The sequence below is a fragment of the Sebastes fasciatus genome, chromosome 22 (genome assembly GCF_043250625.1).
Source record: "Sebastes fasciatus isolate fSebFas1 chromosome 22, fSebFas1.pri, whole genome shotgun sequence".
NCBI lineage: Eukaryota > Metazoa > Chordata > Actinopteri > Perciformes > Sebastidae > Sebastes > Sebastes fasciatus.
The window spans coordinates 18,362,797-18,381,538 of NC_133816.1; the positions used below are offsets into that span (position 1 = coordinate 18,362,797).

General features: G+C 39.0%; 1 protein-coding gene across 1 annotated transcript; it reads left to right on the plus strand.

Moving 5' to 3' along the window:
* The first annotated feature begins 6,106 nt into the window (after nucleotides 1-6,106).
* On the plus strand, nucleotides 6,107-15,208 carry cldn7a (claudin 7a). Its single transcript, XM_074623816.1, has 4 exons — nucleotides 6,107-6,801; nucleotides 10,938-11,102; nucleotides 12,777-12,861; nucleotides 14,115-15,208. Exons 1-4 carry the CDS (start codon nucleotides 6,579-6,581, stop codon nucleotides 14,284-14,286), a joined length of 645 nt encoding a protein of 214 aa, XP_074479917.1. The 5' UTR covers nucleotides 6,107-6,578; the 3' UTR covers nucleotides 14,287-15,208.
* The last annotated feature ends 3,534 nt before the right edge of the window (nucleotides 15,209-18,742 follow it).

The window sequence follows — 18,742 nt, forward strand, 5'->3', positions numbered from 1 at the left end:
AAATTACTTTATTATAAACATTATTTAATAATTATATTCTGCCATTTCCCAATAGCTGGTAATTTATTTAATACATTTCCAGGAAAAGAATACAAAGTTAATTGAAATGCATTATATGCTATTTTAGCATTTAATTATTAAATAATGTTTATAGTAAAGTAATTTTTGATCAATTTTGAGGTCAATTTTGGGGTAATTTGGCAGTAACTCCAAAGAAATTTCAAATAAGTTACTTGCTAATTGTCACCTAATTACCGTGAAATTTGCGGACGTGTAAATTGAAGTGTTGCCGCCACTTCTTCTTATTGGTGATTTCTGAGATCACCGCATCTGACTTTCCATAAAGTACCTTAATACCTATTCCATATTTCTGTTGTAAGCCTCTTGAAATGTTTTGTAAGGTCAGGAAGAAGAAAATATTTGCATAGTACAAACAAACTACACGCTAACAGAATCCATGTATAGATTTATAGAAGGTAAATGCGGTAACACTCACTGGTTTTGCATTTTTATTTTGTCCAAATCATGTATTTAACACATTGTGACATTCATTTTTTTCAGTCTAAAAGCTTGAAATACTTTTTTTTTTCTCGAAAGTGACAGTGTGTGTGCCTTCTGTGCTTTGTGAAACATGCAGGAAACTACTAGTTTGTGTTTGACTCTCTTTTGAACAGTGATTACACTTAGTGATTATTATGTTGGTCTGTGGACAGTAGAGGGCAGTAACACAATGTTAATGCAAAAGATGAACACTGCTGTTGAAAGGGCTGCAAAAGGTACATATTACTATAGTTTTTGTGAGGAGAAATGGTTTTTGGTCATCTCCCATTACATATAAATACAAGGAGGTGTTCTGTTAGGGGTCCTGGAGACCTCTCTCAAACATAAGTCACGTCATTATGTAAGATAACACACTAAACATTTCTTTGCTCTATTTTATGTCTCTTAAAAAAAAATTGAAGTGCGGTACAAAAGAAAGTTAGAACCTAAAATATAATTATAGAAATGCCATAAAATATTTTTATGTAGCTAAACACCACAGCCATAATTAAAGCTTGGCAGAAGGAATGTGATAATACAGACATATATAATACTTTGTGAGAAAAAAAAAGTCGTAATATTCCGAGAATAAAGTCATAACTTTACAAGAAAAAAAGTTGTAATATTACGAGAATAAAGTCATAACTTTACGAGAATAAAGTCATAACTTTACGAGAAAAAAGAAAACACGTAAAATTACTACTTTATAATATTATGACTTTATTCTCGAAATCTCAGATTTATTTTTTTTCCTCAGATGTGGCCCTAAAACTACGTCGTACCAAAGATCTACGACAATGATAAATAAAAATGAAAATGTAAACATTAATTTTCATTTTTACAAATCCACATGGAGCCACTGGAGAGAAGCTAAAGAGGAGCCGCAGGTTGCTCACCCCTGACCTAAGGCCTTTGTTTTAGGACTCATTCATGCAGCACTCTATTAAGAAAACACCATGATTGTGCACCATGGTTGTGATCACCCCAACACAGCAGGTGGCAGTATGCGCCTGTATCCGTATCCGTCAATTAACAGACAGAAGAAAACTCAAAGCATTAGGGGATACGCCCATCTTACCCTCAGAGCACATGTCAGAGCTGCAGGCCTCAGAGGCTTCAACTTTAACATCAAACTACAACAACAACAACTCCTTTCAACACTGATAAATGGAGAACTAATCACAGAAGAAGATCATTGTTGGATTTATTAGTTTAATTAAGTTTAATTAAGTTTAATTAAAGACTCTCTTGTTCCGTGCTGGCTTACAGAGCTCCTGAACAGGACACACCTGGAGCCAGGAGTCCTCATTAGAAGCTGCAACAGTGACTGAGTGGGACATTTAAAGTAATTAGAGTACTTTTATTTCATGATGCACATAATAATAATAATATACATTATAAAGTAATGTGTATGTGTGTGTCAAGTGTTTACATTCTAGTAATCAGGCATGACATTTACCTGATACAGGCAATAATATTGTTTACAATAATATGTGTTTGGTATGTCTCATATCCTTGTTTACATTTGGAAAAAAAGACTATAGTTACAATGATTTGCAGATGGGTTGTAGAAATGATCTTTATTTATTTTATTTATTAATTTATTTGACAGGGACAATACATGTAGGCATTGTTACACTTAATTAAAGTGCAACCAATGCAATGTATATATAGGACTTCCAGCTGTAGCTAATTTGCAGACCATGTCCCATGTTATGCTTTTAAGAAAAAAAAAATGATGTTTCAACTTTTCATTTTGCAAAGTTTTGCATTGTGACTCTGCATTATTTTACCTGCTCTGTGCCCTATATTATAACTAACCCAGTACCTTTTACAAGTTTAAATATAAGTGGTTATATATGGAGGACGTAACCTGGTATAGTATTCCATGAAAAAGTCATATACTATGACTTTTTATTTTTTCGACATGCTATACTATGACTTTTTAAAAAAAAAAATCGACATGCTATACCATGACTTTTTTTTTTTTAAATTGTTTCGACATACTATATTATGACTTTTTTATTTTTTCAACATAATATACTATGACTTTTTAAAAAAAGAAATTCACATACTGACCATATACGGTCATATACTCGGTATTGACAGAGTCTTGTTTAATTAGCCTGTATCACTCACACTTGTATCACTCTACCGGTAGGAAATCAGAACAATACAATGGTGTCAATAGTGTTACAATAGGCCCACTCATGGATTTATGTCTGCTGCGGTCTGATACAACCCATAAAATGCAGGTTTCCTCTTGCCAAACAGTAATTACAGCTCCAACTAAAAGGTTATTAGACATATTCAGCCCATCCAGTCCCTTTTAGCTAACAGCAACCTGCAGATATTAAAGGTTAATTAGGAGCAATGTGACTCAGCTGTTCATCAAACTTTGAGTCCGAAACTTAATGTTTCTCATCTCCTACACTAATGTACCGTGTTCTCCGTCTTTAGTCCTGTTTTCGTTAAGCTGTCGCACATTATAGAGTCTCTTCCCCTGGGCTCCTGCATGTTTCTGAATACTGTACAGATGTCTCCCTGTGTCACTGAAGTCCCAGTATTCTTGCCAGGTATTGTGCATGTAGTCCTTAATGATGGTTTTAACCTCTACTTTTTTTACGGCGCGTAATGGAGTGTGGATCGGGAAATGGGCATGGGTGCAACGCCAGGCCAACCATCTGTTTTGTGTTGAACTACAATATCTCTTTCACTCTGTTTCTAAGACAGCATCAAACAAAAAACTATGAAGACTTCTCAAATAATTGGAAAAATAATAAAGTTTACTTCTCCCTCGTACGCTACGATATTGTTTGTACATTGTTTTTTCTTTTCTTTTTTTGTTATTGTTGTTTCATGTTTAATACAGGATGTTAAAATTATCATTTTTCAATGTGATCAAATGAAATATATATATTTCTCTGTCTCTTGTAGCCTAATATTTGAAATACGGTCAATAAAAAAAGAAAATTCCAACTGTCCAAATGTTTCCACCCTGCATGTAGCACTTGCCAAGCTCTTAGGACAAGAGTGAGTCCACAAGACCAAGGACACAATGTATTGGTCCCCGTCCCGCTGCTGCTGTTGCACAAAGGCCGAGTCTTGTTGCATAAGAAGACTGAAGGTGAAGAAGACAGGGGGACATGTAGCGAGGGGCGCCATCCCCCTCATTTGTGCACTCGGAGCTTTTCAGGGAAAACGCCGTGGGCCCAGCGTGTTTTATTGCTAATGCCTCAGTGACTTCCAAGGGGCACTTAAAGGACTTCAATCATTGGATTTGCACTCCACTTGTTCACTTCAGACCCGGAGGAGGCCTCAGAAACGGGAGGGAAAGCCCCCCGAGAGAATGTTGTTATAGTGCCCTTCTTTAGGGCTGATTTAGCTGTTTTTTCTTTTGCAGCTCCTATTGAGCGTTAAGCAACGGCCAAACCAGCAAGACAAATGTCTGTTTACGCTTTTAAAACAGAAAGTAGTAAAAGGGAGAAGGGAGAAGAGGGGGAAAAGAGCAATGTTCTCTTTGTGTTATTTGCAGTTCGGGGATCTAGGTGGAAAAGCAGCCAAGAGGACATCAGATAAATCAGGTTACCCACGGCAACAGCACTGGTATACTATAGGCCTGGGACTGGCTCTTGATCTTCTTCTTACTCATCCTCCCTCTTCTACATCTCACCCAGCGCTTTGTGCTCACCTCTCTTACCTGTTATTTCCTTCATCTTTCACACCTTGATCCTAACACTCTTTCAACTCTCACGCCATCCCCTCCTCCTCCTCCTCTTCCTCCTCTACCTCTGTATCAAAGTGAAACAGATTCCTTGAGCTATGGGGGTCATTCCTCCCCAGCAACAATGGGGCATTTGTTGGCCTCAACAGCTATACGACTGGAGGCCTGGGTACAGTATAGGGGGACAAGAGTTATAGTGAGAGAAGAGGAGGATGAAGGTCGGGTGGGGAAATGAAAGAACTGAGAAGAGGAAAAGAGGAGTAACAGACTAAAGCCTTATTACATTTTAGATTGGTAATCCAGCCAGTAGGTGAGCACATTCCCGTTAACCTGGCGGTGGGGATAACTTCCTCCAGGCTTAGGGGTTATTACTTCCTCTCCCATCGCTGTAGCACCATTGTTTAGCACACAGTGTGAAGTCACACACACTGCAGCGCCAGAAGCCTGACCTCTGATATGTACAATGCTTGCTATTGTCTCTTGTTTTTTTTTTGCCCATTCACTGCAGGAAGGGGGCTACATCTGGCATGTTAATGGACCAAATGAATTGTAAAATATATTAGTGAGTTAGATTAAGTTAAGTTAATCAATGAAAAAAAGTTGCACAAATATAGCAGGGATGTAAAAGAAATGATTGCATTATTGCTAATTGTATGTTCGGATGAAGTTTGTTTCCATTTGCATTGACTTTAATTTGTTTTCTGTATTTTTATATACACTTATTGAGCTCGTAATGGTGTTCTTACACTGTGTAATATGTAAATGCCAATATGTAAACAGAAAATAATGGGAATAAGTCACACTTTATTCAATATATTGTTTATTATGACTTAGTCTACAGTAGAAACACGACGGCAGCGTGTCATCATTTTCCAGATATGACTGAAAAGTGCAGACTTCTTCTTCTTCTTCTTCTTCTTCTTCTTCTTATTCTTATTCTTCTTATTCTTCTTATTCTTCTCCTTCTCCTCCTCCTCCACTGTGGTCATGTCAGAAACCATCTTTTCATCCAGAGAGACTTTGACCTGTGGTCTCCATATCCTGGATGGCACAGACGACGGCCTCTCTGGCAGCGATAAATCATTCATCAAAGTCCGTCAGGTCACATGCTGGCTATCCAAATGCCACCAAAAGTGTTCAGCAGTTTCTCCATACTACTGCTGAACTGAAACTGCAACTTTCACTTGACTTGGCAAGTTTTAAACATTTAATCTTTACATTCCTACCCGTCAGTTTACCTCAGTATACCACGTTACAGACTAACAACAGAGAGGTCATGAATGTGCTCGGAGCCAGTGATTGGTGATCTGTGGTAAAGGGACGGTTGGGGGTTTAGTCTACTTTGTGCAGTGACGGGGACCTGAGTTATAGCATCAATCTGGGTCAGTGGGTATACTGGAGACTGTATAGACTACTGTATGCACACACACACATACACCTATAGGCTTAAAGCTGCAGTGGGTAGAAATGGAGCAAATATGATATGATGACCCGGCTGCCATGTTGAGATCAGTTGAGGAAATACCAAGCACCGCCCACAAGCTGGAACAAACTTTCTCTCTCAATGAAATGACCTGTGATTGGTCAAAGTCTCCCGTCAAGGCTAGATGTTTTAAGTCCTGAAAACAGAGCCATGAGGAGGAGCAGAAGTCTAGTTTTCTCTCAGAACACTTGAATTAAAATATGCTGAAAGGTTATTATGGACTTTTTGCCCAATGATGCCAAAAATACACTGTCTACAGCAGGTTTAAGTAGAAGGGAAAAATAAAACTAAAGAATATTTAGAGTCAAATTGAGAAAAGCGAGGCTCATTTTTGGTGAGGAAAATGAAAAGAAAACTTTTTAACCATCATTGTTTAACCTTAATTTCCATCTGAAGTAGCTTTATAACTTTTACTGCATTTTCTTTTCCCAATAAATAAATAAAATAATAATAATAATAATAAATAAAAAACTTGGGTTGAATATTCAAACTCCAGATGCCATTGTTTGTTACATTAATAGGTATTAATTTGAATGAGAATTTAAGAAGAAATTGAGTGTATAATGAAGAGTCTGACACTTCAAAAAAGAGGTTGGAAACTACTAAAGAGAAGACCACCTGTTGCTTTGCTGGAAGCAGAGGGAACATTTCCCAGCAGCTACCACAGAAGAAGCATTGCAGCTCCATGCATCAGCAGGCAGGATAATAATTAGGCTACACACCCACTTCACACCATCAGCCACATCTCGGATGCCCATCCCCAACTCAAGACGCAAGGATATACAGCAGGACCGTTTTAAGTTCATTTAGAGAAGGAGACTTTTTAAAACGATGGCTAACTCTGGTATTCAGCTGCTGGGATTTTTCCTGTCGTTAATTGGCATCGTTGGATTGATCATCGGGACTATTCTCCCTCAGTGGAAGATGTCTGCGTATATTGGGGACAACATCATCACAGCTGTGGCCATGTACCAGGGGCTGTGGATGTCATGTGCTTTCCAAAGCACCGGACAGCTCCAGTGTAAAATCTACGACTCCATTCTGCAGCTGGACAGTAAGTAGTCCTCTATATGACTATATGACTGGGGGTCCTCAGTGTTCTAGAATACTGAGCATATAGAACTGATTTCTATATGCTCAGTATTCTAGAACACGTTTTTTATATGCTCAGTATTCTAGAACACGTTTTTTATATGCTCAGTATTCTAGAACACGTTTGTCACGTACACTGTTAAGAATTCCCCAGTAAAATAACAGTAAAGAAGTGATGGCAGCAGGGTTGCTCTTTATGTTACTGTAAAATTAACATTATTATACTGTCGCTGAAATTTACAGCTTTGTACTGTTAATGAAAAATACAGTTTGAACTGGTTGTTTTTTTAATAATTTCACAGTATTTTACAGTTAATTTATTTACTGTTTAAAGATACATTATATAGCTGTTTTTCCACCTTTATTTTACATTATGTTACTGATTTGTTTTAATGCACTATTTAGGTTGTATTTTTTACATACATTTTAATAAACATTATTTTTTGCATAGATGAATAGACTTAGCAGGTTACAGACATAGGAATATTCACACTAAATACAATTAAAGGCACTTGATACTTGATGATAATTTAGACAGTTGTAAAGTGCTGTTTTTTAAGAAAGCATTATAGTTCAGTTAAAAAACGGCCTATGAGCGTAATTTAACAGGTTTTCTTTTGTATTAACAGTAAAGCACTGTTTTTAGCAATAACAGGTTAACACTGTTGAAATCCTGCTGTAAATTAACAGCAATTGTTTACAGTGCAGCAGGTCATGTCTCTTATTCATGCCTCTCCACCTGGAGACACACCTGGTCCACCTGAGGGCAGGTAGGGTGAGTTGCAGTAAAGTGGGACACCAAAGCTCCAGTGGAGGTCTTCCTCAAACAAAGAAAAGTCAATACAAATATTGATATTTAATGCTTCAAAACTATTCATTATTATTTATTTATTATTATTTATAGTCTTATTTTTTGTTTGATGTTGTTCAATTCTCCATGTAACATCCACATATAGGCCTAGATTTTGTAACAGCAATAACACTAAGTGGTAAAATGACTGAACATGGGATTACACATTTTTTTTTTTTTTTTTATTTAACCTTTATTTAACCAGGAGGTCCCTTGAGATTAAAATCTCTTTTTCGAGGGAGACAAAGCCAAGATGGCACACATTACAAAGTGACAACAATTATACAGTGGAGCATGTTAAAACAGACAAAAGACAACAGATACATAACACAAAATCCAGTTTAGGAATAGCAATTGCACTCTTCAGTTACACAGTTTTTTTTATCAGAGCTTTGAACTCTCCCAGGGAGACACATCATGAAGCTGTAGTGTGCTCTGAATCCATCCATTTCGCCTTGAGTGTTTCCTACATTAAATAAGGTGATTTTTCGGCCTTTTAACAATCTTTAGCAGAGTACTTATATGTCTACCATTTCTTTTACGAGTGTGATATCTGCATTTTCTTTTTTGTTTTGGGGTTTTATTAGGACACATCCTGGGGATTTCAGAGTGATACTGGGTGTGGATTGTGCAAAAACTATATACCCTATATATAACTTGCTCATCACACCATAATTACTAACCACACATCAGCAGTCACAGTTCACTGTAAGCTGTCACTACAGTGGGGACACTGTCTTCCAATCCAGGAGAGAGAAAAAAAAAAAAGTGTGAAAAGAAGTGGAAACATTAATCTCTATTCCTAAAAGCATTCCTGGGAATCCTCACCCACACATTGTCACATTCTGGGAAACCCTCCCAGCCTAACCTCCGAGCATTTCCCAATGCACTTCTTCAACAGTAAACACACACACACAGTAGCAGTGGAAATATATCCCTATAGTGATAAGAGGCCGCATCTTGTTTCCCAGGATATCCCAAGATCTGCAGTGACTGAGGACAATAAATACACTGCAAAACACCACAACAGTTGTTTCTTATTACTATAGAGATGTTGCCAATTATAATCAAACCTTCATAGGAAGGGTGACCATGGTAACTCCACTGCTGCAGCACAGGCATCTGTTACTGTACATCACCCAACAACACATGCACACAATGAATTCAAACCTGTTCCCATGCAGAAATGCACAAACTGGGAGCTATGGTGTTAACGCTTAGGGCTCGTTGGTAACAGCACCTGCCCAAGAATCCTGCAGACATATTAGAAAATAGTGTGGCTTTTGAAGCTAATCACAACCCAGCTCTTTTAATGGACAGACACTCTTTGTTAATTTAATTAAAAACTGATTTGGATCTGACAGGATCTTTTTTCTTTTCCTTAGAGATGTAATTAACATACTAGCTACTGTAGCGTGTGCACTGAAGCACATTAAGTAGGCTTAATACGGAGCTGGATTATTAACCAGGAATTGCTGCTAACCAGCCTTGGACCTCAGGCCCTCAGGTGCCCCAAAGGCCCTATTTTCATCAGTCTGTGTTAATATGATTATATCCATATTTGTTTGGATGTTCAGGGTAGATCAATAGTCAACATAGAAGTGGTGTACATCATCTGAAAGCTGGAACCTGAAGATTAATTTGAGTTGCAGCTCAGCACTGTGTGTCAAGTTGTTCTCGTCATCAATAAGAAATACAAATTAATTAATAAATGAAGCAATTAATTAAAATAAATTGTGTATAAGGAGTTAGAAGTATATGATGGCTTTCCCCATGCTCACCAATGTCTCATAAGTTGTTGCAGCAAATTTTGGGGTTGATATAATTTGTTATAAAGATTTGGTGCTAAATTGAACCATTCTTTTTACAACACGAGAATTGATTAAAATGATAATAATCCTTTCAAAATACCAAATTAAGACGCCAAGACCTCGAGGAACACCATAGAGGAGCCATGCTGTGATTTGGTTACAAAAACTTTTGACATGTGGAGATTTCTGCAAGAATTGAATACAGCCGGGCTCGTTGGATCCACAAGAGTCTCTACCCCAAGACTGTTTAGGGGCCCCCAGTATGCAGAAATATTCAAACACACCATTTTAGAATAGGCGAAAATACTGCCCCCAAACCTCATGTGATTATCATAAAGTGGGCATGTCTGTAAAGGGGAGACTCGTGGGTACCCATTGAAACCATGTTCATTCACATATCTTGAGGTCAGAGGTCAAGGGACCCTTTTGAAAATTACCATGCCAGTTTTTCCTCGCCAAAATTTAGCGTAACTTCGTAGCGTTATTTAGCGATCTTCTTGACAAAGTAGCATGACATGGTTGGTACCAATGGATTCAGTTGGTTTTCTAGTTTCATATACCAGTATCTTCACATGATGTTACTCTATAGTACAGTTAGGTATGGACTAAGTATTATAAAAATATTCTTGTGCGTTCTCTACAGTGAACGGCAGCAGATGTTCCACATTTGTGACGGCTCAGCAGCAATAATGAGAGCAGTGTGATGGAAGTCCAAGCCAGGATACTGTGCATCCTGCTCTCTATCTGCATTTACTATATAATCCACCCTATTGTTCCCTGATGTTGCAGTATTTTATAGAGTTAACACCCCCCCTACTCTCTCTCTCTCTCTCTCTCTCTCTCTCTCTCTCTACTCATCCCTCCCTCGCCGCTGGAGGGTTTTGTTTGTTTGGGCAGGGCAGGGATGGCCTAGACTGGCACAGACTGGTTCTAGGTGGACAGAGAGGGAGAAACAAAAGGGGGGGGACTTACCCTGTGATAGGTTTATAGGGTGAGGAGGAGGAGGGTGGGGGGGCTCTGACAGATGAGGATCCTAACAGTAGTTCCAGCAGGCCTCCACCTCTTTAACAGCAACAGATGGGTGGACAGTGAAAAAGAAAGAGTGTGAGATGAGTCTGTTTGTGTGTGCTGGTGTGTATCCCATGGTTTCTCTTCCAGGAAAAGCTCACATTCAAATGTCCTGACAGGCTAATGTGAGTGTAATTCACAACCTCTGGACACACACATAAAGCCTCTCTGATAGGTCGAGGCCCAGCCTTTTCCTCATTATTTACCAGTTCATGCTTCCAGATTTGACTTTATATGATCTTTTTTATTGTTTTTTAAGCTACAGTCCCACGATCCACAAAACAAAAGGCCGTCTATTCACTGCCTGTTCGTGTACTCTTCTACATACATACAATAATAATAACTTCCCCTTCTCTCCGTCTGACCCAGGTTCGCTTCAGGCCACTCGCGCCTTGATGATAGTTGGCATCATCGTGTCCGTCGCAGGTCTGGGCGTGGCCTGCATGGGAATGAAGTGCACCACCTGCGCAGGGGGAGACAAGTTACGCAAGTCCCGCATCGCCATGACAGGAGGCATCATCCTGCTGGTGGGAGGTGAGGACGCCATACATTGTTGATGACAGTCGCTATGATGCAGATTGAAGGGGAAAATCAACACGGAGGTGTTGTTTCACCACAAGCTGCAGGAACAGCTTCTGTGTGAGGAACTCCACCGGAGGGATGAACGGCATCCGGGTACACACTTGGTGTATGTTAAGAGTGTTTTTGATATTCTCCGATCGGCTCTGAAGTCCATCCTGGCCGCACCGATTTCAAATCGCAAATATTAAACATGTTCAATATTTATGATCGGGCATCCTGTTGTGTGTGGGGAACCCCGAGGACAGCCGATGACGCGGCCAGGTGGGAAAGAACGATAGCCAATTGAGAACCAAGCTGACTGAAGAAGGAAGGACAACCACCAGCTAATGCAAAACGTGAAACATAAAGTAGTAGAAGATGGACCTCAGAAATGGAGGACCAACTTTTTGATTTGTGGCACCAACACGAGTGTCTCGTTGACTTCATCCATCCATCCTTCGTGGATTTTCAGTACAAAATAGTGCAAAAACTAACATTGCTAATTCTTCCTGCCCGTCGTCCACCATGTTTGTTTACACTAAAGTCACGTTTGATAGCGAGATTTTCCGTTTTTTTAGTCTTGTTGTTCATGAATGAATCTGATAGTGTGTGGTGTGCTGTTTTGGACAAATCGTTGCTCTCCACACACTACAGGAACAAAACTGTTAAATTTAACATAACATGTCGTCATGTGTTTCCGGGTTTTCAATTGTGTTGAGACCGGGTGACCGAAAAGGTCATCTGAATCACACGATTGTCATCAAACCATTGAAAGAACCATAACACTTAAGCACCTGCGTGCATTATGCTCCTTTAAAGAGGACCTATTATGCTAATGTTCAGGTGCACACTTGTATTTAGGGTTTCTAACTAGAACATGAACTTTAATGTTCAAAAAACACTTTACTTTTCTCATACCGGCTGGTACCGCACTCCGCTACGGCTCCGCTCTAACTAGCTTTGTTTGAGGGCGTGCCAAACTAGCCGTTTTATGCAAATGTGTTACTTTGTGACATCAACACGTTACGGAAGAAAAGGCGTGACTTCAAGCGAGGCATTTCAGGCAGTTCAGGAGCAGTGTTTTTGTGGGGGAGAGTAACTCCCTTTGGACTTTATAACTTTGCAGACCTTTTAACACACTAAAGGAAAGGGAAAAAGCACAACAGCATAATAGGTCCTCTTTAATTTGTCACTGCCTGCTCTGCTGCTCCCGCACATGCCACTGTATGTGACCTTTGCTAAACTCTATTATTGTCTATGGGACCTATGATAATCAATACAGACCCGGTTACATAACATCTCATCAAAGCTCACCTCATCATCACAGTTTTACTTAGATCTTGCGTACATCACTCACTAGGTAGGAGGAAGTTTGATCCCGAGTCCAAAAAGCTTTCCTCCCACTCCTCCGCTGCCGCCCTTCAGAGGTCATTAGACTGGATGAGTCCAGCACTCCTGGCACCGATTCCAACATTAGAGGTCTAACGGGCTCTGAGGAGAACAGAAAACACTAAAAGCTAATTGTTCTGCAGTCAATAGCTCGCCGCCTGGCGACTATAACGGGGGTAAAAGCATGTCTACCCTCCTCTCAGGTTTTTGATGATGGTGTTGATTGATCTTGGTTGTTGGCTTTCTCTCTCCTCTCAGGGCTGTGTGCCATCGTAGCGTGCTCCTGGTTCGCTCATAATGTGATCCGGGCTTTCTATAACCCCTACACTCCAGTCAACACCAAGTAAGGAACCAACCCAAAAACACAGTGTGTTCAAGTACTGTCATTAAAGGAATAGTTGGACATTTTGGGATAATTGCTCATTCGCTTTCTTGCCAAAAGTTAGATGAGAAGATCAATTCCACTCTAGCCACAGCTGGCCTGGCTCTGTCCAAAGGTAAATTACACCTACCAGCACATCTAAAGCTCACTAATTAAACCATTATAGGCTATCTTTGTTTAATTCGTACAAAAAAAAAGAAGTTCAATTACGATACGTTGTGGTTTTATGGTTAAGTAATGGACTATTTCTTGGCCCAGTGCAGTGACAGAGCTAGCCTCCCTGTTTCCCTGTTTCTGGTCTTTATGCTATATGCTAAGCTAAGTGGCTGCTGGCTGTGGCTTCATATTTAACAGATCAATATGAGAGTTGAACTGATCTTATCTAATTCTTTGCAAGAAAGTGAACATGTGTGTTTTTCAAAAATGATTAATTTAAGTATTATTTTACTACTCCTTTACGTATTATTTTGAAGTACGGGTTCATTTTGTGCATATTTATACTTCTAATCTGCACTTTTTACCCTTTTATTGGACAGCTAGGCTATAGTTATTGTGCTTTTGCATAGTAAGTCTTTCTTTAAAAACATATTTTTTAATTTTATTTAATTTTATTAAAAAGAGAACTCTCAGAACTTGTGCTAAATTTTGGCGTGGCAAAATTGTCATGGCCATTTTCAAAGTCCCTTATCCTCTGACCTCAAGATATGTGAATGAAAATGGGTTTTATGGGTACCCACGAGTCTCCCCTTTACAGACATGCCCACTTTATGATAATCACATGCAGTTTGGGGTAAGTCATAGCCAAGTCAGCACACTGACACACTGACAGCTGTTGTTGCCTGTTGGGCTGCAGTTTGCCATGTTATGATTTGAGCATATTTTTAAAGTTAAATGCAGTACCTGTGAGGGTTTCTGGACAATATTTGTCATTGTTTTGTGTTGTTAACTGATTTCCAATAATAAATATATACATACATTTGCATAAAGCAGCATATTTGCCCACTCCCATGTTGATAAGAGTATTAAATACTTGACACATCTCCCTTTGAACAGATGAAAATGTGAGATTTATCACACTTGTGTGGCCACGTTGGCTGCTATTCAGCAATAGCAGAGTAAAACTGAACATCAACTGAACTAATGAGATAGATTCAACAATAAAAATACAGAAATCAATTTTGCAAGAGTTTCAATCACAACGTTGTGTACCTCAGGTTTGAGTTTGGCGCCGCCATCTTCATCGCCTGGGGCGGCTCCCTCCTAGACGTCCTGGGCGGAGCCATGTTGGCCGCCTCCTGTCCACGCAAGAAACAGGTGTCCAAGTACCCGTCCATGGTGACCAGTTCCCGCTCCGGTCCGCCGAGCAGCACTAAAGAATACGTCTGAGAATGTGCCCCCCTACGGCTCAGGACACCAACAGAAGCTGACAAAGAAGGAGTAAACCTGAAGGTGTGAATCATAGAGGCAAAGAATTACTGACTTTTCCTTTTTCTTCAGGCAGACCTTTGATAACCCCTTTGATTATCATGCAGCACTGTCAGTTGTTTCATGAATGATGTCTCTCACCCCGTCCACACATTCCACATTTGTTTACAAGTGATCTCTCGCAAATACATTATAATTGGATCCCCTGACTTAATAGACAAGCCCCTCGGGGTGTAACCTGTTGAATTGTACCCTAAATGGTGGATTATAGCCAACACTTGCACCTCCACGTTAGAACCAGCATCTATTAGTATTTGCCATGTAATTGAAAGTAATCAATTCGGTGTCTAGGCTGCGACTCAGGGGCTCCGTACAACAGAGACACAGGGTGACAATACGGTGTTTTATATTAACTGTTGGTGGTCCGAAAATAGATGTTTCGATGAGCAGGGTGTGACTTCACACACAGGGCTCACTGTGTAGGGTGGCCCGCAACACACAGGCCTTTTACTACAGCACTCACTACAGGCTCTTCATACCAGTCTGTTACAAACCCTGCTCAGATATGAAATACTTTATCATGTAGTCACCGTGCCGTTATCACTCTAATAGCTTCCATATCAGCCACTATGAGATTAAGCTGCCTCTATTTATTTTGACACAATGTAGGATGAAGTTTTGGCTCCTGTGTAGGTTTTTTATGTAAGAGGTAGATCACTGTGGCTCAGTAGCTTTCAGACATTATAAAGTTTCTATTAAGGTGTTTTATGCTCTGAACGGTGTTTTTTTAAATGTCATAGTTTTATAAATGTGGCTCATTTAGCAGGTAAAACAGTTTTTAACATGTCCAATTGTACTTAAATAATAAAGATATTACAACTTTGGTAATTGTGTGGTGGTCATAGGAGCTGATTATATAGTATTTTCTCTTCATTGTTAGACACAAAGAGCCCAGTTTCTCTCAAAGACAGAACTGTAAAATCCTCACTCAAGACAGCAAATAGAAAAACAACCTTATTTTTCATCAAATCATAACTTTACAGTTTCTCAGTGGTGATAAACAAAAGAGAAAATAAATTGTATTTTGCTTATTGTTACTTACTTGCATGTTTGAGCCTGACACGACGCAAGACGGTTGTTTTCACATTCATCTGCTGAAGGAGTAAAGTTTCTAGTATTAACATGCTAAATTTTATACATAATATAAACAAATACATACAAAAAAATAAATAAATAAAATAAAAACAATACAAATTTTCGCATCACCTTATCTTGAATAGCTGAACCAGCAATTTTGAAGAGATGTATGTTTGATAAATAATTTTTCATATTGTTTTTGTAAATCTGTTTTATACATGTGTTATTGAAAACATATACACATGTTAAATACTTTATAAATGAGACCAAATACATGCATTAATGCAGAGTTAACAGGCTTTTCCTCTCATCAGTAAAACAAACCGAATGTACGCTAGCCTTACATATTAGTAGATACGAACATTTAGGCTCCCTCATGTGGCTTAAAGGTGTACTGCAGATATACATGTAAATAATACTATGGAATATTTTTGGATTTTTAAATGAGGTTGTGCTCTCTAGATGTAATTTTAAGAATTTTTCCATCAAATCAGACATAAATTATTATTCAAAGCAGACTATGTTTGTATGTCTGAAGGGGATATTTACAGTAATTCAGTTAAATAAATGTCTGTTAAGTCACTATCTATCATTAGGAGGTAACACAATGGTGATTGAGCCTATGGCCGAGTGATGAAAGCCCTTACATTTGCAGTATAACGAAATGGGTATCTTGTGGCGACATTCCAGGGAAAAATCACAAGCAGCGCACACTTTTTTTGTCTGGATCTCTGGGAAGTGAGATCCAAAAACACACCAGCAATTACCGCTTATCCCCAAAGGTGCCGCCAAAGAGAACCAAACAGAGATCTTCCGAGATTGTAACTTTAAGCACAAAGTATTTAAGTCTGTTTACTGCTCAATATCTTGCCTGTAATTTGCATTAGGCCACATCACACTACCGTAACATTAAGCTTAAAAATGCCTTACGACTGCCGTGGTGTCATCACAGGTAAGTTAGACCACTGAAAAACTCTTGATGTTTTGGATGGAGCCTCTCCTGAACTGTTTTTTCTACTTTACATTTGAATTTCACCTACATCTTAAATGCATTTCTTATTGTCTTCGCTTCTGTTTTTGTTTTTACATATAACTGTATACTGTCAAACGTACCTCTGCATATGTCCACACAATGAATGAGTCACCACAACAGAAAAAAAAATTCCATTGGGAATACAACATGTGAAAGTTGTGTTAAAGTTAAAAGAAATGTGTGGGAAAAAAACAGAAAGCATTAAAGGGATAGTTCGGGTGTTTTGAAGTGTGGTTGTATGAGGTACTTCAATAGTCAGTGTATTACCTACAGTAGATGACGGTCGGTATGCCTCCAGTTTGTAGAAGCAGACAAGAGTACCAGCACGGGAGCAAAGTAATGTACTGCTGTGGACGGGGGCAGCAGCAAAATGTATTTTAGACACCTAAAAAAATCAATATCAGTTTAAGTGTACACTATATTTAGAATATTGTCACCGCTTTACATGGCCGCCAGACAGCCCTTTCTGACGGGGAACTGAGACCGCTATCTATGCTCTCTTCAAAGCCACCAGACTCCATTGACAAAAACATTAATTTTACCTCGCAGAACACAGGAGTTGCTGGTCTACCGCTGCCTCGATCGGTTAGTTTGTTTGTGTTATTGTATGAATTTGGTGTTTTAAATGGTTAGTTCAGATTCACCAAAGTCACACAATAACACAACAAACTAACCGATCGAGGCAGCGGTAGACCAGCAACTTCTGTGTTCTGTGAGATAAAATTACTGTTTTTGTCAATGGAGTCTGGTGATTTTGAAGACAGCATAGATGGATATAACAGCTTCAGTTCCCCCGTTGGAAAGAGCTGTCTGACGGCAAAGTATAGCAGTGAAAATATTCGAAATATAACATACACATATACCGTATCCCTTTTTACTGCTGCCTTCGTCCACAGCAGCACTTTGCTTTGCTCCTGAGCTGGTATTCCTGTCTGTTTCTCTAAACTGGAGGCGTGCCGACCCTCATCTACTGTAGGTAATACCCTGACTATAGATGAATACCTCATACAACCCCACTTCAAAACACCTAATCTATCCCTTTAACAGTTATCTGAATGCATTTGAATTTTTACAACACAATTAGCAACAAGTGCATCAAAACAACAGATCTCCACAAAGACTCCACAAAGATTCATCTTTAATTTCCCGAGATGCATTATGAAAAGTCGACCATTTCCATGCAAATGGTATAGCCACAACCAACAATCTTTGAGTCAGAGAACGGGCTGTGAAATGCAGTGCTTTTCATGACGAAAGAAAAAAAAAAAAAAAAAGTGACTATAGTAACAATTTCACAGCCAGCTAAGTAACATGACATCAGCATGAGCCTCAATAGCATGTCATTTCAAGGTCCACTGCAATCTTTAAAAAACCTCTAAACGACCTCCACAAAAACATCAGTGTTAAGATTGTCTCAGCGGTGAGAGCTGCTTGTTTTCATTATCTCATACTGTAATTGTAAAGTAAAGGTTATCTTCTGAAAGACACTATGACGCCATCTGGGTGTAGCTTAAGCAGATTACTGCTGTAAATATTAATACAAAGTAAGTGTTCATTACGACATATCTGTGTGCCAATCCATTTAAATTATCAATCTGATACAGCGTCAAATATCATTTTGATTTCTGTCTTTTATCAGTTGTCTGGCCAACTGGGAAACCCGAACAAAACCCTCCATAAATCTGTTGTTGTTTTATTTAACTGCTGAGTCTGCAGCCCGAGCCAACAATGAGCTTAGGAAAATGTCGACTCGGCGTGATCTAAAGAGCATAACGGCGCCGTGGTTTGAAATACTACTACATTAGCCCTTAATAACGGGATACCAGTTACGCGTTTTTGATGCTTCAACAGACTCCATGCATAGAATTCTGCAACATGTCACTGCACATAACAGGCATTCCCACAAAAGTGCACCATTTTGGAAACATAATAAATCTCAGTTACAGTTGACTGAAGCGATTTTCCATTCAGAAACAAGTAAAAAACATGTAGAAGCCATAACAACACAACAAAGTGTTTTTCATTTTTTTTTTTTTAAAACAATAAATAATTAGCAGTAGTTTTTCTTCAGTAAATAGCGAGCGTTCATCCACTGGATATTAGTACACCACTGTGTGTGAGAGTAGAGAATGATAGTCATTGCACAACCAAAAAGCTTAACATTTCACCTGTGTGTTACACATTAAACAGGCGCGTGTTCCCTCACACAACCGACCCACGGACAATCAGAAAACCCTCACCGGAAAA